General features: G+C 41.5%; 1 protein-coding gene across 3 annotated transcripts; it reads left to right on the top strand.

Annotated features, from left to right (window-relative positions):
- Positions 1-892: 892 nt before the first annotated feature.
- Positions 893-27,118, top strand: LOC127645256 (noelin-3-like). Of its 3 annotated transcripts, XM_052128813.1 has the most exons (7): positions 893-1,023; positions 21,286-21,429; positions 22,361-22,516; positions 22,867-23,086; positions 25,597-25,632; positions 26,003-26,109; positions 26,194-27,118. In XM_052128813.1, the coding sequence occupies exons 1-7, from the start codon at positions 955-957 to the stop codon at positions 26,869-26,871; spliced, it is 1,410 nt and encodes a 469-aa protein (XP_051984773.1). In that variant the 5' UTR covers positions 893-954; the 3' UTR covers positions 26,872-27,118. The 3 variants fall into 3 exon arrangements, with proteins under 3 accessions (XP_051984773.1, XP_051984774.1, XP_051984772.1); XM_052128814.1 differs by lacking the exon at positions 25,597-25,632; XM_052128812.1 differs by lacking the exons at positions 893-1,023; positions 25,597-25,632 and adding an exon at positions 10,006-10,249.
- The last annotated feature ends 469 nt before the right edge of the window (positions 27,119-27,587 follow it).

Below are 27,587 nucleotides of genomic sequence, written 5' to 3'. Positions count from 1 at the left end.
TTGTAAATTTATTTTTGAATAACTTAATAGATCCGGACAAAGAAATGTGCCACATCGTTGACCAACATGGACATGATCTGTTAATGATTCAAGAAAGTTATTATCAGATGCTCCCCGATAGAGCATTATATCACATGAGCATCATTTGTGCTGTGCAACATCTAATGGACATACACTCTATATGTGTTCCTCAACCATTAGCAATGCTCAAATTTTAAAACCTTTTTTTATTCATAATTCACTCTCTAGATGTGTTTAAGATTTGCTCATTGATTGACGCTCCGCAGAAATGCAGCAAATTATGTAATATCCGCTGAGAGTGTGAGCACAGACACTGGTGATCTCGCAAGTAAGTCCACTGTCGGCCATTTTTGGAATGCTCTCGGAAGGCTATTTTCAGTCATGCCAGTGCAGCTTCTATCTTCTTGAATGGGGGAACACCAAAATCTCCAAAACGGTTTGTCAAGATTACGATCAAAGAACATATTTCAAATCAGCAATTAAATTCGGTACTATTGGAATTATAAATTGTGCTTCTTTATCTCTTGTTACGCTCTAACACGCAATTTTTCCAGCTTGTATATCTAATGCGCATGCGCGTTAGCGAGTTGATTGACAGGCGATGTCTATATCTAAACGGTGATTGGCTCTTTTACCTGTAAGGCGGGACTTCCTTTTTACATCCATTGGCCGTTTGGCGCTAGAGCTTCTTATTTGGTCGTTCCAATTTCTGCCATTCATTTTAATAGAAGTGGCCCGTCTCTCTAAATAATATCTGGCACAAATCTCTCAACGCGAGTGCAAACTTTTCTGCCCAGAGTCGCTGCGAACGGAGGGGCTATGACAGCGCGCGCATTTTTTAGCGAGGGACTGACAAGAAGTTCATTCGGAAACATCAGAAAAGAAATCCGATTGTGATATACAGAGACGGAACTGAGGGAGACTCGAGGCAGAATGCGGGCGCTGTTCGTGGTGCTGAAACCGCTGTGTTTCCTCGCGCTGCTCGACTACTGCCCATCTGCAGTGAGTCTTTCTTTACATACTGCAAAAACTAAGACTAAATGTATTCACAAAGTGGCTCATTGCGGTGTCAGTGTCCTCTTAAGATGTCATCTTGTGAGAAAATGTGTTCTCTCAAATATCCTTGACATATTTTAGTGTCAACATCATAAGATAGCAAAGGGAAAGGAAATGTAATAAAACTATAGTTCTATGCTGTATTTTGGGAACATTTTCAGATGCCGGAGACAGGGGAAGGTAAAGTAATGGTTGCATTTTCCATTATCTGTAACTTCCTCTATGGTTTTTCAACATGTAGTCTTATTTTCTTTTGTTGTTTCAAAGCTGTGAACCACCTATATATCATGTGTGTGTGTGTGTGTGTGCGTGCGTGCGTGTGTGTGTTTGCATTTAACATTGGCCATGTGCACACTGTAGATTTGTATTTATTTATTTGTATTTATTTTTTTTGGCTGTGGACATAGCTTTTGGTTTTGTTATTTCAAGTAAGTTAAACAGTAACTATATTTGTTGAGTTTGTTGACATTTTTAAGGATTTAAATAAGGTTCCATTTTCTTTTTCATTGTTCCACGTCTATTCTCAGCATTACTGTTAATTTGTACACAAATCCCTAAAGTTTCCTTCACAACACATGATCAAGATCACCTCTACAACACAGAGGCATGACAAATTATTTGTCATGGCCCACCCAGATGACCTGATTAATTAAATGTCACATGTAAATGAAAAGAAAATAATAATATCTAAATAATGATTAATAAATAAACCTAGCTGCAGATCTTATTTGAGGAGCCTATGCTCATACCTCATAATGGCAGTGAAATAGCAGAAAGAGCCCATCCAATTTGGATATTTTACAATTTGCTGAAATTGCAGTTAGTTGTAAGCTGCAGCAGCATAAGAAAGTATGTTCTGTGAAAATGTCACTTTTACAGGCTGCCTGTAAAAGGCTGGTCCCCAGAGTTGGCCTTTCATATCCCACTGAGAGAGAGAGAGAGAGAGAGAGAGAGAGAGAGAGAGAGAGAGAGAGAGAGAGAGAGAGAGAGAGAGAGAGAGAGAGAGAGAGAGAGTACAAATGAATCTGGATGTTTACAAAGTTCTTTCTTTATTGCAGACAATCTAGGGAAATCTGGAGGCATAAATGTAGAGAGAGGATTTCTCAGGAAGGTGTTTGAAAAGAGGAGTATTTGTCATCAAAAAAGTTTTGGTCTGCTGTGTTTAAGAAGTGAGCAGTGGCATGGATATATCTCCCTCTAATGAAGCATCATTTCATTTCAGTACTGACTGATGAATTTATGAAATTAAGTAGCTTATAGGCAGTGGTGCAGAAGAGGTGGGCATACTGTGGATTTAGGAAGGACTATATAAATGGCTGTTATAATTGTAGTCCCACATGAACTTACAAAATGTATATCATCAGGGTAAGCTTCTTGCTGACATGGTGTACATTACACTACTAAGAACCATGGCATGGTAACTTGATGTTAAATATGTATTTAAATTAATAAATGTCATTAATGTTCATTTCATTAGGATGAAAATTGTTAATACTTCATAATTACTTGAATAAACTAATACATACATAACACACAATACACTGTCAAGCATTGAGTGTAGTAATGTTCACGTTAACACATTATCTTTAACATGCGTAGCCGACATAAGAATGAATGGTTATTTGTTTTATTTGTGTACTATTATGTGCTTTTCTGTGAATAATGAAATTGTTTTCCTACTTAGAAATATAGATTGAAATGATTTGATATCATGAAAAAAGTCACCGCCGACAGCAATAAAAGACAATAAATAAATAATTAATGAAAACATTTATTCATTAAGGGACACAGTTGTCCAGCATCTGTGAAGAGCATAAAAAACTAGCATGGGTGCAATAACATGCAGTATTTTCACAAAGTTTAATTGCATAAATTAAATTTAAATGTAATATATATATATATATATATATATATATATATATATATATATATATATATATATATATATATATATACTACTAAGCATAAATACATTTACAGCGCAAATTGTGGTTACTACAGGGATGCTTGTGCATCAGTGTAAGGTATGGCGGAGGATCAGTGCTTTAACAGATTCCCGAACAAACAAGAACTTACTGTTAAAACCCCCTAATTACTGAAATAAGCCAACCAGCCTCCACAAGCACAATAAATGTATTGACAAAGAGACAATGAACTATTGACAGAGAACGCATGTGACATCCGCATGCTCACCACGTGCTTATCGTGTGGACAGGAAGGGAAACTTTGAGCGTAACAATGTGTGTGTGTGTGTGTTTTCAGTTAAACACAGAACTGCATATTGCTAATGAAATACGTGTAATCCCTGTATGTTGTGTATTTCTGAGGTATATCAAACTCGTTAGAACTGTTTCAGTTGTGTGTTTTTAAACTCTGAGGCCTCATATTTAATAGCCTCAGTGTATATTCCCTTATTAAGTGTACCAAATATACTTTTCTTGGTATCAAATTAAACCTTACAATTTGGCCTAGCTAAATTCGAATATAAGATCTTCAGTAGAATGATATTACGTTATGTTTTGCCATCTTTTGAGTCATTCAGCCCAAAATCTCTTACCGTCATAAACCCAGCCAGAAACATGCAAATGAGCATTGGCGGAACAAAGGAATCATTCTCCTGCCCAGAGTAATGGAGGCCTTTACGACCTCCAAAGGAATGTTCAGAGAAGTGCTGACCCTCCCTTCATTCTCTTACTGAGAAAGAGAAATGAACCCTGTTAATCCTATATATATATTCTATATATCCATGTGATAAATATTGACATGTATCTAATGTGCCATCTCACATTTTCCCTTAAATGTGCTTGATCTATGTTTTCTTGCAAACTAATGGGTTAATGTTTCAGACTTTGCATACTATGGTTAACCAAAATCATATGTGTGGCATATTTGGTCTCTATAACTTGGTATTTTGAAGATTGAAATGACTGTGTACATGATATGTCGATAACAACAGCATATTAGTATTACCAGTATGTTTCCTATTTTCTTTCTTGCACATGCAATGGGCAATTTTACAACAAAGAGCAATAAACCAAATTCCCGCCTAGAACTCAAACCCTTCTTATTGGTCGAGCCAATGAGAGGTGGGACCTGTTTCCCGAGGGTATAAAATTGCTGCGCCCACTTCCTCTATTCTCTCTCTTAGCTCTTTTTCTCTTCTTAGCTCTATCCTCTCTCTTATCTTACCAACTCTTATCCTCTTCGCTGCTCTTAGCCTCTCTTGCTCTCTGAGCCTTGTGCTCTCTCACTCTCTCGCTGAATGATGCCAAACTAAAGGCCCCAAGGACTCCCAAGCATGTGCCAGGCTACGGCCTCGACTGCCCATTCACCAAGATCCTCTGACTGTCACTGGTTCTCTCTCATCAAGACAACATCATCAAAGATCAACTGGAGCCTCAACAAATTGCATCAGGACAGTTTAATTCAAATGGGACATGCAAGTATCAAACTTAGTCTCATTATTTGATACATTAAGTATCCTTAACCCCTTTCTAAAAAGGCGTGTCAGAACTAATATGATGGTTTGCTCAGGCTGTTGATCTGCTGAACTTCAAACAATGCTATAACTTCTTGCCTTCCTGTATTCTGCTTCAGCCCTCTTTCCCTTGGTAAACTGTATGAATGTATGTATATGTATGTTAGAGTAGTTTAAATGTTTAGTCTAGTTAATAAAGTCTTGTTCATGTCACATGTAAAGTTGTCTGTGTCTCAAGCTCATATCTAAAGTCACTAATCATAGATTTTGACTACTTGCTCTTAATACTTAGTAAGAAAGACATTTCCCTTGCCCGGAAATGTACATTTCTATTAATTAATTAATTAATAACCAAAATTGAGTGTTCACGGGATGAACCGAGTATTTGGTTGTAATGTTAATGTAGCTACATCAAGTTAACCCGATTAACTGATCCAAATATTCATAATTGATTATAACAAGTTATGATTGATTATTAATATTTCATAGAACTGATTCAGCTACCTAATGGTGGAAGAATATAGAGCTGATTACGCTACATAATGGTGGAGAATGCGGGCATGATTAAACAAAGGTTATGAGCTTGAACCACTGTCAACCTAAAAGTGTGCATTGAATAATTCGGTCAGAATAGGACATGACATGCGAAGCGGCATTTGCTTCACTAGTTGCTGGCTTGTTTGGATCGCGGATAAGGTGATGGCTTGAATTGACATCTCTACTGTAGTTGAAAGAGTTTTAAAACATTTAAGCATATTTTCAAAAGGTATCAGTGTACGAGTAATATGATTTTAGCGGAGAAACCCTAATTTCAGTATTAAAGTGTAAGTCTGTTTTGATGAAGGAATCTCAGCTCAGCGGCATGTAAACTGTACCAGAATTGATTGCTTAACCTGTTTCTGATGAAGAAATCTCAGTACAGTGTTATATAAATGTAGATTTGGGCGATGCTCCCCTTTTCACAGTATAAAGGCCTTACAAATTATAGTTAGATTGATGTCCTTCATCTAAACTTTATCTGTGCATCTAAAAGGCTTAGCTTCCTGGTGATCAAACCTGTGTTTCACTCACTGAAACTCTGAAGTGCATTGGTTCCCATGACAACGACTTGTCACAGGAAGTGCTCACTCCAGATAGCACGTGTTTCCTTCGGCGCCATTTTGTAAACAAACCAGCCTAGATGGCTAAGCTAACCCAACTTAGCAGCCCCTTAGCTTAGGCTAAGCTAACTAATAGCTTCAACAGTTAGCTGCTAGCATAATTTACATGAAGCCTTTATCTACAGCTTGTGTGCATGCAGAGTGAAGTGATCTAAACCATTTTCCTTTAACCCCATTTCTGGTTTCTGAATTTTCACTTTCTCTTTCCTTAACTTTAATTCTTCTCATCTAACTTCACCTGCACCTTTCAGGTGCATCCCTTACTGAGCAGCTGTTCAGCTAAATTTGCAGTTACTTTGTTAATTAAATCTAAAAACTTAATTACATGTAAACTGTTTAGATAGAGAATAATTTTTATAGTTAGTGGGAACTTTCAATGGCACGTTGACTAAACTTTATAGAGGGACAAACACATTGTGTGGTCTTGAACACGCTAACAGCTGTGACCAACTATAGAATGATGTCCAAAGCAAATCTAATTGTTAATCATAAGTGCTATTGATTATTGCCAATACAAGGTTATTCTGCTATTTTAATCACTTCTTCAAGTCTTTTTATTTATTTTTACTAATAATAGAAGTCAGCTATTAATTTTCCCATTTAACCCTCTTGGTCTAGTGTGGTTTTATTTCCCCATAAAACTGCAAAAGTAACTAGACATACTTTTCTTCTCGATTTTGTGTTTATTTGCAACAAGTTGCTTAAATTTTATGAGCCAGCTACACTAGTAATCTAGAGCGATTTCTATGGCATAATTTTGAGCAACACTAATAGACACAATCTAATAGGAAAGCTCTTTTCTTCCTCTTTCTTTCTCCTCTTCATGTGTTCAAAGATCAAGCCTGTTGTATGCTATCAGTAAGTGCTGATAAATAATTTGACCCAAAGAAACATCTTAAGTCATTTATTAAATCTAGGCTTACGCTCTTTTAGCAAAGCCACTCAGATCCACACAAATCTGAGCATCCTGCTATTTGCAGCTAAGATAGTAATAATCAGGAACACATTTCAATTGTTAACCACACCTAGCAAAACCTAGCTGTACATTATACACCTTGCTGTCTCACTTTGCCTTTAGCTCCAAATTCTGTTTGATCTTGCATTAGTCTCTTGCCCTTACTCTCACCAGAAGTGTGCCAAAATGTTGCAGATGCTCAGCCTAACTGCCCAGATGGCAGGCCAAAAGGACTGGCTAGGTGTTTTGAGGAACACCCTTTTATCCATGGCTGCTGACGACCTTCAGCAACAGAACAAAAGCAACTGGAAAACGAGGGAAAAGAACTAATGACAGGCGACTCAAACCAGAGGTATGAGCACAAATATCTGACTGAGGTTATCGTCCTGGCCCACAACCTCACAGGTTTGAAACAGGAGGTAAACAACCTCAAGCGCCAGATCACTGAGTCCCAAGCGGAGCTGACACATGCTAAAAGCCGCATAGACCAGCTAGAGATGGAGGCTCAGGACAGACACAAGGACCCTGGCAGAAGGGAGTCACAGGAGGTAATCCACAGACTTCAAACGGCTCTGACAGCTGCTAAACAACAAGAGCAGTTGGAAAAGACAGCTAGAGAGCACCTGGAAAAGGTACTTTTTCACAAAGATTCACTGTTAAAAACAGCAAATTCTGAACTCTTGGACAAAGATGCCAGAATCATGGCCTGTGAAGGTCAACTGAATGTGTCCAGAGCTGAAGTTAAAGTGCTGACTCAGCAGCTGGACAACACCAAAGATGAACTTGACATGGTCCAACGAGAACTGAGACACTCTTACCTGCTGCAAAGGAACCACAGCAGGAGAGACATCTCACTACCCCACTTGCAATCAGCAGAGAAACCTCCCCAGCCAAGCACAGATTTACAAAGGGGAGACAAACCCCTCTGCTTAACACGTCATCGGACAGTTTCCTGAAAGCTTCTGCAGCAGCGGAAGGAAAAGGATTGATTCAGGCGAATCTTGAAGCGACACGTGTAGCGACACTCAAAGACCTCAACCGAATGGCCAGACATATCCCTGCATTTACACCAGAGCTTGCAGGAGACCACGGCGTCCACGCTTACCTGCGAGACATTGACTTTCACCTGCAGTCTTTGATGAGTGTGAACCATCAAGATAGACTCCATCTGATCTGGATCACGTCCAGCCCAGAGTTGCGGCGCTTTCTGGCTCGACAGCCAGAAAACATCCAGTCTAACTACCAGCAGCTGAAACAAGCCATCATAAGGGAATTCTCAGAGTCTAACAATGGACTGATCGCTGCCCTAGACACCAAACAGGGTCGGCATGAAACTCCCTATGTTTACTACCACAGACTCAGGCGAGCTTACTTGAGCTCGCAACAAACCTGGGATGGAGGAGGACACCAGCTTCAAGAGCCTTTTCCTCCGAAACCTCCATCCTATGGTAAGTCACCATTTAGGCATTATGGCCTGCCCCACACAATGCCTATCCAACAACTGCGTGACCTGACACAGAAGGCCTTTAACAAACACAAGGCCTCACCCAGCAAACACCACAGGACGTCCCACAGCAGTCTACAACAACATCCTCCTGTACACCTTTCAAACAGGTGCCAAACAGAGGCTGCACAAAGACAGCTAGAAACGCCTGTTACTGAGTTACAAGAGCTGCTAGCACTAGCAAAAGAGCTCCTGGAACAGAACTCCCCTGAGGAGTACTGGGAAGAACAAACCTCTGACTCTTGCCCAACACCACTCAGGCAAGCTCAAGTCAGCACTGCTGCCAGAGCAGAGTAACACTGCAGACTTCAGACACCTGGTGACTAGGTGCCGAACCAAGGGCTGAACGGCCACCTGCTGCCCTTTTGCTACCAGTACTAGGTCAGTCTGAAACTCTCTCCACACTACACAATGCCCATAACCACTCCCTGCAGCCACAAACAAGCACCTGCCTCAAACGAACTGACTTCATAATGACAGGTGACACACTGTCAAGGCATCTGCTGCCTCTGCACCTGCTGCAGAGACCTGGATGTGGCTACTGTCTACATCACCCACCGTGGAACAACCACCTGCTACAAAACCCTCATGATTCACCTGCCATCCGCCATTGTGATGATTGTAGATCCGATGATGTCTCCAACAGGGACACCACCTGGCGAAAAAGGGGACTGTAAGGTATGGCGGAGGATCAGTGCTTTAACAGATTCCGAACAAACAAGAACTTACTGTTAAAACCCCCTAATTACTGAAATAAGCGCAACCAGCCTCCACAAGCACAATAAATGTATTGACAAAGAGACAATGAACTATTGACAGAGAACCGCATGTGACATCCGCATGCTCACCGCGTGCTTATCGTGTGGACAGGAAGGGAAACTTTGAGCGTAACAATGTGTGTGTGTGTGTGTTTTCAGTTAAACACAGAACTGCATATTGCTAATGAAATACGTGTAATCCCTGTATGTTGTGTATTTCTGAGGTATATCAAACTCGTTAGAACTGTTTAGTTGTGTGTTTTAAACTCTGAGGCCTCATATTTAATAGCCTCAGTGTATATTCCCTTATTAAGTGTACCAAATATACTTTTCTTGGTATCAAATTAAACCTTACAATTTGGCCTAGCTAAATTCGAATATAAGATCTTCAGTAGAATGATATTACGTTATGTTTTGCCATCTTTTGAGTCATTCAGCCCAAAATCTCTTACCGTCATAAACCCAGCCAGAAACATGCAAATGAGCATTGGCGGAACAAAGGAATCATTCTCCTGCCCAGAGTAATGGAGGCCTTTACGACCTCCAAAGGAATGTTCAGAGAAGTGCTGACCCTCCCTTCATTCTCTTACTGAGAAAGAGAAATGAACCCTGTTAATCCTATATATATATTCTATATATCCATGTGATAAATATTGACATGTATCTAATGTGCCATCTCACATTTTCCCTTAAATGTGCTTGATCTATGTTTTCTTGCAAACTAATGGGTTAATGTTTCAGACTTTGCATACTATGGTTAACCAAAATCATATGTGTGGCATATTTGGTCTCTATAACTTGGTATTTTGAAGATTGAAATGACTGTGTACATGATATGTCGATAACAACAGCATATTAGTATTACCAGTATGTTTCCTATTTTCTTTCTTGCACATGCAATGGGCAATTTTACAACAAAGAGCAATAAACCAAATTCCGCCTAGAACTCAAACCCTTCTTATTGGTCGAGCCAATGAGAGGTGGGACCTGTTTCCGAGGGTATAAAATTGCTAGCCCACTTCCTCTATCTCTCTTACTCTTTTCTCTCTTAGCTCTCTCTCTTATCTCAACTCTTATCCTCTTCGCTGCTCTTAGCCTCTCTTGCTCTCTGAGCCTTGTGCTCTCTCACTCTCTCGCTGAATGATGCCAAACTAAAGGCCCCAAGGACTCCCAAGCATGTGCCAGGCTACGGCCTCGACTGCCCATTCACCAAGATCCTCTGACTCTCACTGGTTCTCTCTCATCAAGACAACATCATCAAAGATCAACTGGAGCCTCAACAAATTGCATCAGGACAGTTTAATTCAAATGGGACATGCAAGTATCAAACTTAGTCTCATTATTTGATACATTAAGTATCCTTAACCCCTTTCTAAAAAGGCGTGTCAGAACTAATATGATGGTTTGCTCAGGCTGTTGATCTGCTGAACTTCAAACAATGCTATAACTTCTTGCCTTCCTGTATTCTGCTTCAGCCCTCTTTCCCTTGGTAAACTGTATGAATGTATGTATATGTATGTTAGAGTAGTTTAAATGTTTAGTCTAGTTAATAAAGTCTTGTTCATGTCACATGTAAAGTTGTCTGTGTCTCAAGCTCATATCTAAAGTCACTAATCATAGATTTTGACTACTTGCTCTTAATACTTAGTAAGAAAGACATTTCCCTTGCCCGGAAATGTACATTTCTATTAATTAATTAATTAATAACCAAAATTGAGTGTTCACGGGATGAACCGAGTATTTGGTTGTAATGTTAATGTAGCTACATCAAGTTAACCCGATTAACTGATCCAAATATTCATAATTGATTATAACAAGTTATGATTGATTATTAATATTTCATAGAGCTGATTCGCTACCTAATGGTGGAAGAATATAGAGCTGATTCGCTACATCAGCATGCAATAAACGCTGAAATGTCCCGCCCCTTATATGAAAATATGATTGGTTAGCAACTATACAAGTATAAAAAAGATGTTTTGAGTCAGTTTGAATAGATAAAGTGACTCATTCTCCTGTTTTGTGTCACGTGTGTAACGCAGTGAGCATAAACAAAAGAAAGAAAACCATTTCAGGTTGTTTTCTGATATAAATGGATATATTGAGTTCTGAATAAAATACAAAAGTTCTATAATATTAACAGTGAAATAAATATTTGTGGAGACCAAAAACTTTGCACAAATTTAAAATTGTGGATTATTTAAAAAAAAATATGTGCCAATACTTTTAGCCTCAACTGTAGTTTAGCAGCATACGTTTTGTTCTTGTTGAAATTCCATTATTCTTGTTTTTAACGGACCAGTCGTTTTCCACACATATCCAGTAAAAATTAAACAAATGAGGGGGGAACTAAAGTTTGAATCTGAAATGAGGGTAAGAACAGTGGTATTTTCCAAATGAAGGCTATTGGCTACTTTAAATAAATGAATGGTAGATATTGTTCTATAATTAGTCTTCCAATTGAAACAAGAGGTTTTAACATTTCTATTTCCTCCTATGGCCTACTCATGTTAAATTAAGAAAAGTGTGTGATAGTTGAGAAAAAAGAGTGCCCATTATGCATTTGGTCTAAATACGAAAAACAAAAGGTCAACGATTATCGACAATTGTTATATTCAATACATTTTTGTCATATGAAATACAATGAAACTTTGAAAACAATAAGTAGCATATCTGTAATAAAAAATTTTATAAAGTGAAAACGTTAAAGGGACCTATTATGCAAAATTCACTTTTACATGGTGTTTGAACATAAATGTGCGTTGGCCGTGTGTGTACACAACCACCCTATAATGATACAAATCCACCAAGTCCTTTTTTATTAATCCCCATTAATCATAAGCACTGTCTCAGAACAAGCCGTTTGCAGATTCACTTTGTACAGGCCCTGCCCAGGACTGTTGACCGACACTGTCATGTTTGTTTGTGTGTGTTGTTTCATTATAGCACATAGCGAACGTTGTAACAGTATTTGTGTGTGTGTATTGCTCATCCATCATTGCAAAACTGCTGAAAAAACTATACAACAAATAAATACATTTATCAAATAAACATTCTCAAAGTTGTTACTTCTGACGGAGTCTCTCCCTCATCAGTGTCTGACACCAGTTCAAACATAAAGGGCTGAACTCTATCAGTCAAACTCTGACCTATTCTGGATACGGCATTTAAAGACATGCACACAAAAACAGCTAGTTTTATTCCCACCCAAAATTTGGCATTTTCAACATGGTATAATAAATGATCTGTAGGTTATTTTGAGCTGAAACTTCACAGACACAAACTGGGGAATAATAGGTGCCATTTAAATTACAACAGTAATACTATTTTGGCGCCCTCTATAGGTTTGTAAATATAATTTAAATAGGGTATAACTGCATAACAAGTTCAATAACCATAACGCTCAAAGGTATAGCTAGACCCTTTTATTATTGGCACCCTGCTTTTCATCTTCTGCGACGGACTCTTCAGTATGCTCCCTTAAAAATCTGTGATTATGTGATCTCTCTCTTCACGTTTGCTGAAAACAGAGACCACAGTAAATTAGGCCCTGTATTATATATATATTACTTACTTACTTACAGTTAAAAAAAACATCTTACAAATTCGTTAGCCTAGATATTTATACTTCATTCTATAAGTAAAAGTTCGGAACAGAAATGGTTTGCTTCATTTCTTTATCACTCATTCTAACACTCTACATTATTGTAAAATCACAAAATAAAATGCAGCCAAATACAGAATGCTTACCCATATACATCAGCTGACAAACACTGTAATTTATTAATAATAATATAAAACAAAAAGTCAAGCAAGATTCAAATCTGCACTCTCTCACACTGAAGGCAAAACGCAGCAAATAACGCACGTATTTGTGCATCCATAATGCAGTTTTAAGCTGTGTTCACACTGCTAGCTACTTTGTCGCTGCATGTCACCAGTGGCTGGCAGTTAGGTCATTAGTGGTGTGTATGGAGAGTCTAAAGAGTACTGTTTCTTAACAGTTAATATTATTATTAAAATCTTAGTAAGGTTATTAATATGGTATGTTTATTCACTATATCTGATCATTTATATGGTTTTGTTTGCTGTCATACATGTAACACATTTTCAAAACAAATTATTTCATAGTTAATTTTACAGGCTATTTAAAGGGCACCTATTATGGCATTTAAAATGTTCCTAATATTGTTTTGGGAGTCCACAACAACAGTTTTACATGCATGCAATGACAAAAAACACTTTTGTTGTCTTATAATATGCATTTATGTTTACCTGATTTTCTCACCGACTCCCAAATGATTCGTTCAACGACTCATTTTTCCAAACCCCTCCTTTGCGTGACGCTAATCTGCGGTGATTGGTCAGATGACCCAGTCAGTTGTGATTGGTATACTCTGTGCAGAGATTGTCGGAAACGGAACGCCCATCACCGCTTTGTAGTAAAATAATCAAAATCAGAGAAGGAATTTGAGTTGATTTATGTTAGCGATCATAGCCCAAAGTTCGGTGGTAAACACCCAATCAGTTATTGTTTGCGTTAGCCCAACGCATAAACATATTGGTAAAGCACTGCATTACTACAAGTTATTGCTCTATTCTTTATGACAACTCCAATAACATCAACAAACATTTCACATATTTAAAAAAAATTGACATTGGAGACCTAGAAGCTGCACTGAGCGTAACTTACCCAACACACACATATACTTATTAAGCATGCTAAAAAACACATAAAAGCAACAATTATTAATAATACTTACAGGTTGTGATTCGGAGGAGGAAGCTGATCCAAATAAACTTGGTACTGAACCTTCCTTCAGTATCAACCGGCTCGCGAATCCACACTTGAAAGCATTCATGTTCGTAAAGCAATCGTCATTAAAATGACAGGAACACAGCACAAGGTTCGGGCTATACTTGTGTGGTATAGTTATAAACTCTAGCCACTGATTCTTCACATGCTCGTCCCTGGGCAGTGAAAAAAAGGTTGCTTTTGATATGCACTTCAGAACACAGTGTCTTGTTGTCGACATGATGTTTTCAAGTTTTCCCTGGTGTCTGCGCACGCAATGAGTGGGCGTGGCCAATTTGATAATTTTTCGTCTTGACGTCACAACGAAAAGGAAAATGACTCATTGGAAAAATTATTCATTACATTGACTCAGAGTCGACTCCTACTTTTGAGAGACAATAACTTTTTTTACGGTGAACTTTCATATATAAAACTTTGCAGGATGTTTTTGTTCACTTAAATCTACAGTATGTTACACACTACATGAAAGGTAATTTTCAAAATTCCACAACAGGTGCCCTTTAATTATTTAAATCTACTTGGAATCCCCGTGATCTCAGATACACCTTTCCATGCATAATTTTTCTTAACTATGTCCCTGTACGTGTGTACGTGGGTAACAAGGGTAAATTGCGAACAGCAAGGATTAGCCTTTCCTCCATCTTTCTGTCACTGCAGGAGCTGAGAGAGAGAAGGATCATGTGAGCTCTTTCTTCTCTCATATTGGCTGTCACTCCCGAAAGTCGCCCTTCATTTGCATAAAGTTAAACATTTCTCAACTTTGTCTCATCGCTGGACACGCCCACATCCGGTCGACATCGCTCATGTCGCCGGAAGTCGATAGCACTCATTGAAAATGAATGAGATGAGGTCGTATTGTTGCTGTGTGTCGCTGGCAGTGTGAACTCAGCTTTAAACACCGTCGTGTGGCAATCCACGTTTAAAGCAGTGCTTTTCACACACAGGAAAAGGGCGTGAAATACAGCGGTTTTAAAAATTTTTCATGCATTTTTTATGCTTTTTGCAATCACAATGGCATATTTTACAGTGCCTTCATAGGACAAATGGAAATGGTAGGCTTTTCTAAAACGAGATAGCCTTAATGACATATGCGGCCGACAAATGCGACCTCCGGGGGACGCATCCTTCCAAACGATACACAGCTGCCAGTAAATACAGCATTTTGGATGAAAATGCGGTTAGTCTATAGTGTATTGTGTGGCTTTTGGCTTGCCCCATTTGTCTCGTTTGGAAGGATGCGTCCTCCTGAGGTCGCATTTGTCTCGTTTCAGAAAAGGGAGTAGGACACTTCGATGCATGTTGTCTCCTTCATGGGCACTCATAACCCACAATTCTTTGCTTCAACGGAAATGTCTAAAAAACAATTACGCCAATTTGCCCGTAAATATGATGTTCAAACACAAGGAAAGCTAATTCCCAAATTGAAGTACCTCAGTAGATGGGTGCAGATTATATAATTAAAATAAAGTATTAAATTAAGTACACCTGTAAAATACATTTTCAGGTAAAAATTAAACTCTCCTAAAATGCACCTCATGCATTCCCTTCCAAAGGGACTTTGTTCCTTTCTCACTCAAAGCGCTCGCGCTTGTCAAAGAGTGGCGTGCTGTCATAGCAACCGTGATACGTTCTGTTTCCGTTTGTCCTACGAAGGCCATCTCGTTTAAACAAGGCTCGTTTAAAGAAGGACGCTCGGTATACTGCAGCCTTCAAAGGACGCTTCCTATAGAGCATGCAGCCTTCCAAACAAGACAAAGAGTACACATTTAAAAATAAAAAAACACACACAATTCACTCAACGGTGCTGCGGCATCGCGTTAGTAGATTGAAAAAGTTCCGGGTTAAGTGCTTACTCGTTGTTCTTTCGGCCATACTTATCATCACTTATTTTAGGTGGGCATATGCAAAATGCTAAGAAAGATAGGTGGGCATACAGCGCATGCCTGTGTATGCCCCAGACTACACTAATGCTTATAGTGTAAGAAACTAAGGAAAAGACAAGATTTAGGATAGCCCTAAATCCCTATATTTATTTGGAAATATAACATATGGAGGCCATGCTTGTAGGATCAAATGGCTTTGATGCAGGCCATTCATTTGAAAAACAATATGGTTTATGTGGGGAACATTTACCAAATGTTACTCTAAATATTAACACTCTCTGCTGTCCATATGAAGAAAAATTAATAGGTTATACAATGTCAAATAAATATAAATTTATAAATCCCTAAATACTGATAGTGATTAAAACTAGTGGTTGCTGGTGTGCCATGTAAGGTCATTTTAGATCTCACTAAATATTCACATATCTGTTTTTAAAGCATGTTTGAGGCATGAAAGTGTAAATATGTCACATTATGACCAAGTGTTTCATTAAAATGAACTGCATAAGCAATACGAATGCCAAGTTGAATTTTATTTAGCTTATATACATAACGTCATGTTTACTGTTGTAACCTCCGTTCCCCGAGGAAAGGAACGAGACGTGTCAAATGAAGTGACACAAGGGGTCTTCCTAGAATGCCAAACGTACCTCTGAACCTGAGAAAAGGCCAATGCCTCAGGATAACGTGAGAATGTGCTTGACTGAACTCCAGGCAGGTGTCAGAGAACAGAGAACGCTTGCATGGAGCGTCCTAACCCTCTTGATGGAGGCTAACGCGATCAGTAGGGCCATTTTCAGGGAGAGGGCCTTGAGCTCAACTGAATCAAGCGGCTCGAATGGGGGTCTCTGAAGGCCCGAGAGAACCTTTGAGAGATCCCAGGAGGGGAATAGGCTAGGCCGGGGAGGGTTCAGTCTCTGGGCACCTTTCAGGAACCTGATAATCAAGTCGTGCTTACCTAGGGACTTGCCATCTACTGTGTCGTGGTGGGCTGCATACACATACAGCCTCCCCTCCAGCCTCTACTGCAGAAATGGTAAATGGCCTTTTTAACCTTAGTGGTATTCAAAGCGCTTTACGCTGCGTCTCATTCACCTATTCACATACACATTCAGACACCATTGACGGCCGAGCTGCCATGCTAGCCTGCCATTGGGATCAATATTGGGTTCAGTGTCTTGCTCAAGGACACTTTGGCATGTGGAGTCGGGAATCGAACCACCAACCCTGCGATTAGTGGACAAACCCGCTCTAGCTCCAGAGCCACAGCCACCCCTTGAATGAAAGCACTGACCGAACTGCGCATCTCTGTGGGTCTTCGGCTCGGGAAGAACACCAATTCGCGAACAAGCGGCACTTTAGGGCGGAAAGTTGCCTGGTGGAGGGAGCTCTAGCTTGGTTGATCGTGTCTACGACTGCAGGTGGTAGATCCACTAGATCTTCCACGTTCCATCCAGGGGCAAGACGTGGAGGTTCCAGAGGTCTGGGCGCGGGTGCCAGAGGGTTCCCCCGTCCCTGAGAAAGAAGATCCTTCCTCAGGGGAATTTTCCAGGGAGGTGCTGTCGCAATAAGCGTGAGATCTAAGAATCAGGCCCGGGTGGGTCAATAAGGGGCCACCAGGATTACCTTTTTCTCATCCTCCCTGATCTTGCACAGCACCGGTGCAAGAAGGCTCACTGGGGAAAATGCGTACTTGCGCAGCCCCCGGGACCATCTGTGTGCCAGCGCCTCTGTCCAGAGAGGAGCTCCTGTCAGGGAGTACCAGAGCGGGCAGTGGGAGTTGTCTTGGGAGGCAAAGAGATCTATCTGTGCCTTGCCGAATTGGTTCCAAATCAGCTGGACCACCTGGGGTTGGTGCCTCCACTCTCCGCTGGGCGAAACATGCTATGACAGCGCATCCTCTGTCATGTTGCGGTTGCCAGTGATGTGAGTGGCGTGCAGTGACCTGAGTTGCGGCTGACTCCAAAGGAGGAAATGGCGGACGAGTTGTGACATATGATGACAGTGCACGCCACCATGGTTATTTATGTACGCTACCATCGCGGTGCTGTCTGAACGGATCAAGACGTGCTTGCCCCGGATTAGTGGGAGAAACCTCCGTAAGGCAAGAGATACAGCAAGCAACTCTAGGCAGTTGATGTGCCAACGCTGCGGGGGTCCTGTCCAGAGGCCAGCGGTAGCTTGCCCGTGGCACACGGTGCCCCGACCCTGTCGAAAGGCATCTGTGGTAACCACGACACATCTGGACACCTGTTGCAAGGGGACTCCGGTCCACAGAAAGCAGAGGTCTGTCCAAGGGTTGAAAGTCTGATGGCAAGAAGGGGTAATTGTCACACGGTATGTGCCGTGGCACCATGCCCATCTCGGGACTTCAGTCTGTAGCCAGTGCTGAAGCGGTCTCATATGCATCAACCTGAGCGGCATGGCCGCGGCTGAGGATACCATATGCCCCAGGAGCCTCTGGAATTGTTTTTAAGGAACAAGCCTCCGCAGCTGTGCCGGGCTCGAAGAGAGCGAGGCACCAGAGCACTGACTGAGCGCGCTCTTTGGTGAGGCGCTCCATGCCGAGAAAAGAGATGCTCTGAACTGGGACGAGCTTGCTCTTTTCCCAGTTGACCTGAATCCCTAGACAGCTGAGGTACCTGAGCACCTGGTCCCTGTTAGTGCATAGTAACTCTCAAGAGTGAGCCAGGACGAGCCAGTCCTCAAGGTAATTGAGTATGTAGATGCCCACTTCCCTTAGCGGGGCAAGAGCTGCCTCTGCGATCTTCATGAAGACGCGAGGGGACAGGGACAGGCCGAAGGGGAGGACCGTGTACTGATACACCTGGCCGTCGAACGCGAACCGTAAGAAGGGTTGGTGTCGAGGCAGAATGGAGACATGGAAGTACGCATCCTTCAGGTCTACCGCCGTGAACCAATCTGTTTCTGCATCAGCACTTTCAACCGGAGTCTGTGTAAAGCCCGGTTGAGATTTCGCAGGTTTAAGATTGGTCGCAACCCGCCACCTTTTTTGGGTACGATGAAGTAAGGGCTGTAGAAACCCTTCTCCATCATGGCTGAAGGGACGGGTTCTATCGCATCCTTGAGGAGCAGGGTCGTGATCTCTGCTCGTAAGGCACTGGCTTTCCCGCCGCGCTCGGAAGTGGAGCGAATACCGCTGAAACGAGGTGGGATCCGGGCGAACTGAATCGCGTAGCCGAGTCAAATGGTCCTGGCCAGCGCTAGAGATTAGGAAGTGAAAGCCATGCATCCAAACTCCCCACGAGGGGCACTAACAGGATGATTCATTTTGATGTACCGGGTGGTGCTTCGCAGCGGGGGTTTGCAGGTGATAGTGCTTCAGGAGGCAGAAGAGCGTCCAGAGGCTTGGGTGCTGAGAAAAGACTCAAAGCACTTACCTTGCTCCCCAGCAGAGGGCAGGGTAGAGACTGAGGAAGAGGTCCTAGAGAGTTGTCTTCGAAACTCGTCAGTGTTGGCCTGCCGGGGCTGAGCAGTCACCGGTCCAGAGGCAAGGGAACTGAGTCTGGGGAACCAGGACTGTAGAGTTTTGGGGCCGGGTGCAGTGAAAACTGCCCGCACAGGCTGGATGAACCACGGAGGGAGGAAATCTCTCTTTTATTGAAAATGTGGGTACCACAGCCCAAAGGTGGTGCGGCAAATAAAAGTAATGAAAACAAAGATTATCCTCCTGGCCCTCCACCGGGGAATGGAGTGGTCTTGGTACCAGCTCCGGAGCGAACATCTGACTGCCTGAGTCGCCCGTCTCAGGAGCATTTCGGAACTTTCCTAGTCCTGGAAGGGGTCCTGGAGATGGGGGGCGTACGCCGCCTGTGAGGAGCTCGACGCTGGTTCTGAGAGCTGGCCCCAGGTTGAGGCAGAGCTGCCTGTTGTTTGGTAATAGGGGGACACCCTCGGCTGGCGGTTGGAAGGCGCCGCGGCATGATGTCTACTTCTTGACCACCGAGAACTGCTGGGCGAAGTCATTGACGGTGTCGCCAAAGAGGCCAAGCTGGGAGATTGGAGCGCTGGGAAATCGTGACTTGTCAACGTCACGCATCTCGACCATGTTCAGCCAGATGTGGCGCTCCTGGACCACAAGGGTGGCCATCGCCTGCCCTAGTGCTTGCGCTGTGACCTTCGTGGCTCTGAGATTGAGGTCGGTGGCAGATCGCAGTTTCTGCAGCACGTCGGGGTCGGGACTACCCAGGTGCAGATCTTTAAGTGCCTTGGCTTGATGGACCTGCAGGAGAGCCATGGCATGCAGGGTAGAGGCGGCCTGTCCGGTTGTGCTGTAGGCTTTGGAGCTCAATGATGACATCATCGTACAGGCTCTGGTGGGGAATACCAGGCGGTCCTGCCAGGTAGCGGCGTTCTCAGGACACAGGTGAAATCGCAACCACTGTATCCACCTGGACGACCCGTCATCCAGGGTAGTGAGAGCGGACGAGTGGAGGGGTTGGTTTCGGGCAGTAAAGTGTGCTCTCCACGGCCGCGTCAGCTTGTCATGCACTTCCGGGAAGAATGGTACCGGGGAGGGGGGGGGCGTGGATGTAGTGGCACCCGGAGCCGAGGTACCAGTCTTCAAGCCGCGAAGGCTGTGGGGAGGATGGAGGGTTCCAGTCCAAGCCCACGCTCACGGCAGCCCAGGCAAGCATGTCGGCCATCTGCACGTGAGCCTCAGACTGGGCGGGCTGGCCCGAAGGCAGCATCCCATGTCGAGTCTTCCGCATCAGATGCCTGGACGATGTCATTATCCAATTCCAGGGGCTCGAGGAAGAATGCCGGCTGGCTGTGAGACGAGCCGCACTCATCCCAAGCTCGGACGGAAGCGAGCGGGCGTGTTGGGGGGTGGGTGGTTCATGGGGATTTACCCGGCGAAACCGAGCCCGTCCTTATCCCCATATCGCCTTCATCACCAGCCGGGTCATCCTCAATCCCGTGGGAAGAAGGAGCAACGCGGGGGGCAACTGAAGTGGCATTCACCTTGAGGAAGGAGAGCCGCGACCGCAACGCTGCCATGGTCATGTTCTCGCAGTGTTATCGCTGCCCAGGCACACGAGGCAGCGCCTGTAGCCATCGGTCTTGGAGAGAAATTGACCACATCTAGGAACAACACAAGGGCATCTTAAAAAAGACGTGTTCTGAAAAGGACTTTCAATGCCCTTATTATTGCTCTTTTTGTGAGTGGAAAACTCAAACTCTTTTAGAAGGAGAATACTCTTTTAGCAGTGAAAAGCGCTGTCGAAGCGCCCAGGGGTGTAGACTGCACAGCGTGCAGAGAGAGAGAACGCCAGCTGGAAATGCGCCGTAGATCCAACAGCAATGCTTCTCACTGACAGAGGTGAGTGAAGCAGTGGTGAACTTCAGCTTGCTGTTGCACAACCGTTCGGCTCCGAAGAAAAATTCTGACTGACCCTCGCTGCCCCGCTTCCCTTTATACCCGTATGTCTGGGAGAGGGCATGCAAATTCTGTCTGCCAACTTGACATTGGCCTTTTCTCAGGTTCAGAGGTACGTTTGGCGTCCCAGGAAGACCCCTTGTGTCACTTAATTCGACACAATGTCGAGTACAGCTGAGATACCTCTTGCATGCATGTAATCTGTGTGTGTGCGTGTGTACGTGCGTGTGTGCGTGCGTGTGTTTGTGTACAGACCATCAGGCCAAAGGAAGGTTGGCAGGTTTACAATTCAGCGCAGGATGCTGACGGTCGCTGCATCTGTACAGTGGTGGCACCAGAACAAAGTTTGTGCTCCAGAGACGCCAGGAGCAGACAGCTCCGCCAGTTGCTTGAGAAGGTGTTTAAGCACTATGCTCACACATATTCAAACTGAATGCACACACAATGTGTTCACTAAGAACTCAAAAGCCGCTTTATATTGAGATCTAGTTTGGATAACAAAAGCTCACATTGCAGTGAAAGTCTGTCTCAAAACATTATGCTAGACTGCTCGCCATCGTCATCTGTTAAGAATGCCACAGGCTTTGCCGCAGCTGACAGTGGGGGATCATAAAAATTATGGTAATGTAAAAAGGTCTGAAGGTCTGAGTCTTAGCACTTCTTTTGTTCCTGTGCCTTTTAAAGTGCTTGCAAGGCAGAGCTATATTGATATTACTCATACATTCTGGTTAGGGGTTTGTTGTTTTCGCCCCAAAATTGTTATTCTATCATTATTTACATGCCCTCATGTCGTTCCAAACACATTTGACTTTCTTTCCTCTGCAGTACACAAAAATAGACATTTAAAGGATGTTCCGATCTCTGATTTCAATACAATAGCAGTTGATAGTGACTCACTTTAAAGCTAAAAAAAACATCCATGAAGGTGGTCTATTCATATTGTGTGCCGTATTTCAAGTCTTCAAAAGGCATATGATAACTTTGTATGATGAGCACGAGTTGCATGGACTACTGTTATGAGATTTTGAGTGCTTTTTCAAGCTTTCAAGTTGAAGAAAACTACTATATACTCATGTTCAAGAAACTACTATTGTGTTAAAATCAGGGCCATTTCTTGAAATAAGAGGTATAAGCAATCGCTTAGTGCCCACGAGGGGCCTTGGTTGTATTCATTGTAATTATGGAAATGTAGAAATCCTTTGAGACATGGTGTCAAGGCTGATTTTCTCCAGTTAGAAATATAATTTAAATATATCACATCTCTCTTTTGCGGTTCTAAGAATGATTAATGGACCTAACTTCATTTTGGCCCATCTTTCCCTCTTAAGATTCAGAACATGTCGCAATCAATAGAAGTTCTGAACCTTCGCACCCAAAGGGATTTCCAGTATGTCATGAAAATGGAGAGCCAGATGAAAGGACTCCGATCAAAGTTCAGACAAATTGAGTCAAACCGAAGAACATTATTGACTAAAAACTTTCAGGTGAGCTACCATAAGAATCTTGCCTCTGAGAAAATCAATAGCCCTTAATCATGTGAAAAGAATGGCTTGAAAATCCAAGTTTGTGCCATTACTTGGATAGAATCAAATGCTTAAGAGCTTCTAATCTATATCCTTTTCAAACATCTGAAAATGCCATGTTCAGTTCAACATCCCAGGAAATCCTGCATACCTGGAAAGGTCACGTTCCATTTTAAGGGAGCAATATCATTCCAAAACCTCCCCTTAGCTATTTACCAGTCAAGCAGTTTCATGCATTGCATCTATTTCTATGAATGTAAGCAATTTTCCCTTAATGACATTTCTAATTATATACGTCTCTGTTTTTGCAGGAGCTAAAGGGGAAGATGGATGATCTGCAGCCACTGATTCCAGTGCTGGAGCAGTATAAGACTGATGCCACTCTCATTTCCCAGTTCAAGGAGGAGATCAGGAATCTGTCTCTAGTGCTGACTGCTATCCAGGAGGAGATAGGAGCATTTGACTATGAAGAACTGCAGAAAAGAGTTCTCGGCTTAGATGAAAGACTGAGGAACTGCATGAACAAACTCAGTGAGTTTTAAGATTTCTCAACAACATGGAATTTACCATGACTTCAACTTAATTACTGTATGAAGTATGGTTTGTGGATAATAACTGAAAAATCTTTATGTTAATTATGTAAATGGTTGTTGACATCAAATATTTTTGGGAAGCTGACATGTCCTACGGTATGACATGCTATACACCATCTAAAATGATTTGAGTATTTTGCTAAATCTTTTAATTATTATGCATTCAGCTCTCATGACTTCATATTAAAGGAATGTTCCAGGTTCAATATAAGTTAAGCACTTGTTTGATTTAGTTAGCCCAAAAATAATTTCGACATGTCTTAAAGGGGTCATGACATGGTTTTTTTTATTGTATTATTATGTTCCCTTAGGTGCAATTATAGTATTAATATATTTTTTTTTTAAGAAAAACTTTTAAAATCTAGTGATTTATGACCTTTTCCCACCCTGTTTCTCATCCTCTGATTCAAACAGTCTGTTTTGGGGCGTTTTCCATTTAAGACTTCAGTGTTAACGCCCACTGTTATGATTGGCTAACGTCAGTGCCTATGTATCAATTATTGACGCCTCCAGCCAGAACAATATGCAAGTAAACTAAGTAAAAACACTGTGATTATTCATAATGAATGAAATTGCGCTTTAAAAAGTAGTTCAAAGTTTAAAATAGATTACTTACATTTTGCATCGTCGTTGTTCCCAGAATAGTCGGCACGGACTTATCTTTGAGCAACAGTTTTCTGGCAAAGCCAGCATCATATTGAGATTTGTTCTCAAAACAGTCATCCTTAAAATGTACAGAACAAACGCTTAAGTTAACACTGCCGTGACTGGGACGTCCGCAAAAAATAAACTGCATCCATTTTTCCCTGACGTCTGGATCTTTCGGCAGCTTATTCAGAGGTTTTGTTTGACCACAGCCAGGAACAGCACATCTGTGTGGCATCGTAATTTTCCTGTGCACAAGTAGTCTCTGTCAGAGCTCGCTGTCCATCGACTGAACACTTGTGAGGCGCACGGCGATACTGAAATGAGCGTAGTTGTCTTGCGCTTATAGCGTAGTTATGTTGTGCTGGAGACGGTCATATGCAAACGCTGTTACGTCACTTCTAACCGACACGTCACTTCTAACCATGAATCCAGAACGAGCTGTATTTTGAGCTTGATTAAATAAATGATTCGTTTAGAATGGGGAGGACGTCTTAAAATATTAAACTTGCAGGACGTTTTAATGATACAAAGACCTCTTATATACCAAAAGATCAAGGCAAATTTGGTTTCTCATGTCATGACCCCTTTAAATGTATAAAACAAAAAGCAAGGTAAGAAAAATGGGCCTTTCCATAAATATTAAAATACACTGTTTAAAATGTATAGCAAAAAGACAAACATTATACATGTTAACATGGTTTTAGTGTGATAAATTCACTTACAAACCTTATAAAGTTCTATTCAACATTACAACTTTGTTGTCGTGACGATGTAACAGCGATAAACCCTGTAATCTGGTTAACGCAGTAACACTGTTAAATCTCTTATTTATCACACTAAAATCATGCTAACACATATAATGTTTATCTCATGTGGCTATATTTTTAAAACAGTATTTATGTAACATTTATAAACTGGCCTCATTTACTTCCACTGGAAGTGCCTTAATGTAACTGTGATTTTTGCTTCTTTTAAAGTAAATGAGGGGTGATCAACATTATGCCAGGAATGCCACTGGTAGAGCTTAGGATTAGTTCACCCAAAATTAAAACTCTCTCATCATTTACTAACCCTCATGCCATCCCAGGTGTGGAAGACATTCTTTCTTCTACAGAACACAAATTATGATTTTTAGAAGAATATTTCAGCTCTGTAGATTCATACAATGCAAGTGAATGGGTGCCAAAATGTTGAAGCTCTAAAATCTATATAAGGGCAACATAAAAGTACTCCAGATGACTCTTCTGAAGTAATGTGATAGGTGTGGGTGAGAAACTTGTCAATCTCCACTTCACTTTCACTTTTCCATTCTTCTTCTGTTTTTGGTGATTCATCTTCTTTGTGCATATTGTACCGTACTGGGCAGGAAGCAGAATTTATGAAAAAATAAAAAGACTTTAATATTGATGTGTCTCACCCAAATCATATGGTGTATGAGCACATGGATTTAGGTGGTGGTGGCATAGTGGGCTAAAGCACACAACTGGTAATCAAATGGTTGCTGGTTGGATCCCCACAGCCACCACCATTGTGTCCTTGAGCAAGGCACTTAACTCCAGGTTGCTCCGGGGGGGATTTGTCCCTGCAATAAGTGCTCTGTAAGTCGCTTTTGATAAAAGCATCTGCCAAATGCATAAATGTATGTAAATGTAAAATTTAACCAATGGAGTCATATGAATTACTTTTATGTTGACTTAATATGGATTTTGGAGCTTCAAATTTTTGGCACCCATTCACTTGCATTGTGAGGACCAAAAGAGCTGAGATATTCTAATAAAAATCTTAATTTGTGTTCTGCAGAAAAAGAAAGTCATACACATATGGGATGGCATGAAGGTGAGTAAATCATGAGATAATTTTCATTTTTGGGTGAACTATTCCTTTAACTTGTATTGAGCCTGAATCTTTCCTTTAATTTCCTTTAGTGTAGAGATTATACTGAATATTTGTCCTTTTAAAAATTAAATTGTCATACCTCAGCACCATTTAAAACGAACTAGATAAAGCCACAAAAAGTGATTACAAATGGTAAAAACCTTAATAGACATGGCAATGACCTGAAACACACACTTTCCCTTATACTTTAATATACATTCAACCATGATGTTGTAAAAAATCCATGGACACATGATATGTCAAATACCCAGTTATGTAAGAATTTGATTTTGGCTTTATTGGCAATATTAATACGTCCCTATTCTGTAAGCCTGTGGTAAGCTGATGAAAATCACTGGGCCCATCACTGTAAAGACATCAGGAACAAGGTTTGGAGCATGGATGACAGACCCTCAGGCTTCACAGAAGAACAACAAGGTAAGGATATGCACGTCACATACATGTGAAATATTTTCAATTCAAATATAATTTATTCATCCCATTTGTGATGATCTGATGCAGGTTTGGTATATGGACAGCTATACAAATAACAAGATCGTCCGTGAGTACAAATCAATAAGTGACTTTGTAGCTGGAGTCGAGTCAAGAACCTACAACCTTCCGTTCCATTGGGCGGGCACAAACCATGTGGTTTACAATGGCTCCCTATACTACAACAAGTACCAGAGCAACATTATCGTCAGATACAGCTTTGAAAGTGGCCGGGTCATGATCCAACGAGCACTTGAGACTGCCGGCTTCCACAACGTCTACCCCTACACCTGGGGTGGATTTTCCGACATTGACCTGATGTCTGATGAGCTTGGCCTATGGGCTATATATGCCACCAATCAGAATGCAGGGAACATAGTGATCAGTCAGCTAGATCCCCTGACCATCCAGATCCTGAACTCTTGGAACACGGAATACTCCAAACGGAATGCAGGCGAATCCTTCATGATCTGCGGTACGCTGTACATAACCAACTCCCATCTGACCGGGGCTAAGGTCTACTACTCTTATTCCACCAAAACTTCTACCTATGAGTATATAGACATCCCCATCCATAACCAGTACTTTCATATGTCCATGCTGGATTACAATGCCAGGGATCGTGCACTTTATGGCTGGAACAATGGCCACCAGGTACTGTTCAACGTCACACTGTTCCACATTATTAAAACTGATGATGAATCCTAAAGGGGATGTGTGGCTTTCTGAAGAGTTCTGCTAACACTGTTCTGTAATTACTGTGGCCCTGCTGTGAATTAATGGGTTTTATATATTTCAATAAAAAGTATTAAATGCTTAGTTTGAGATAACACTTCACAGTGCTTAATTTGCTTCTATTTGTGATCAAATTCAAAGTTGAGCTCATAAACAATAGTGAACTTTTCATGCTAAATTTAAATGTTTTGTCTACAACTTTCAATGTGTGACAAGTATGTACAGCTGTAATTGATTCAACAAAGAATGTAAAAAAAAAGGAAAATTCTCTCATCATTTACTCACCCTCGTTCCATCCCAGATATGTCTGACTTTTTTCTTCTTCTGCAGAACACAAATGAAGATTTTTAGAAGAATATCTCAGCTCTGTAGGCCCATTTAATGCAAGTGAATGGAGGCCAAAACTAGTGAAGGTTCAAAAAGCACATAAAAGTAATCCATTTGACTGCACTGGTTTAGTCCATGTCTGATTACTTTTATGCTGCCTTTATGTGCTTTTTGAACCTTCAAAAAAAGTGTAAATGCAACTTCAATTATAAAATTGGATTTGAAAATGTAAGGAAACTATATAAATTATGTAAACAATATAATAGCAAATCACACAAACCTTAATGTAGGATTTCTCTAAACACAATGTTTGTTACAAGTAAACACTTCAACTTCTCAATGAAACATTTCCTGTTATTAAC

This window comes from Xyrauchen texanus, chromosome 6 (genome assembly GCF_025860055.1).
Source record: "Xyrauchen texanus isolate HMW12.3.18 chromosome 6, RBS_HiC_50CHRs, whole genome shotgun sequence".
Classification (NCBI taxonomy): domain Eukaryota; kingdom Metazoa; phylum Chordata; class Actinopteri; order Cypriniformes; family Catostomidae; genus Xyrauchen; species Xyrauchen texanus.
This window is presented reverse-complemented; position numbering and strand designations above follow the sequence as displayed.

What these genes read in the sequence shown, in the direction of transcription:
- LOC127645256 (XM_052128812.1), top strand. Translation starts at nt 10,109, where the DNA reads ATGTGCCAGGCTACGGCCTCGACTGCCCATTCACCAAGATCCTCTGAC. An exon ending in TATTGACTAAAAACTTTCAG is followed by an intron (nt 22,517 to 22,866) that starts GTGAGCTACCAT and finishes CTGTTTTTGCAG; the next exon opens with GAGCTAAAGGGGAAGATGGA. An exon ending in GAACTGCATGAACAAACTCA is followed by an intron (nt 23,087 to 26,002) that starts GTGAGTTTTAAG and finishes CTATTCTGTAAG; the next exon opens with CCTGTGGTAAGCTGATGAAA.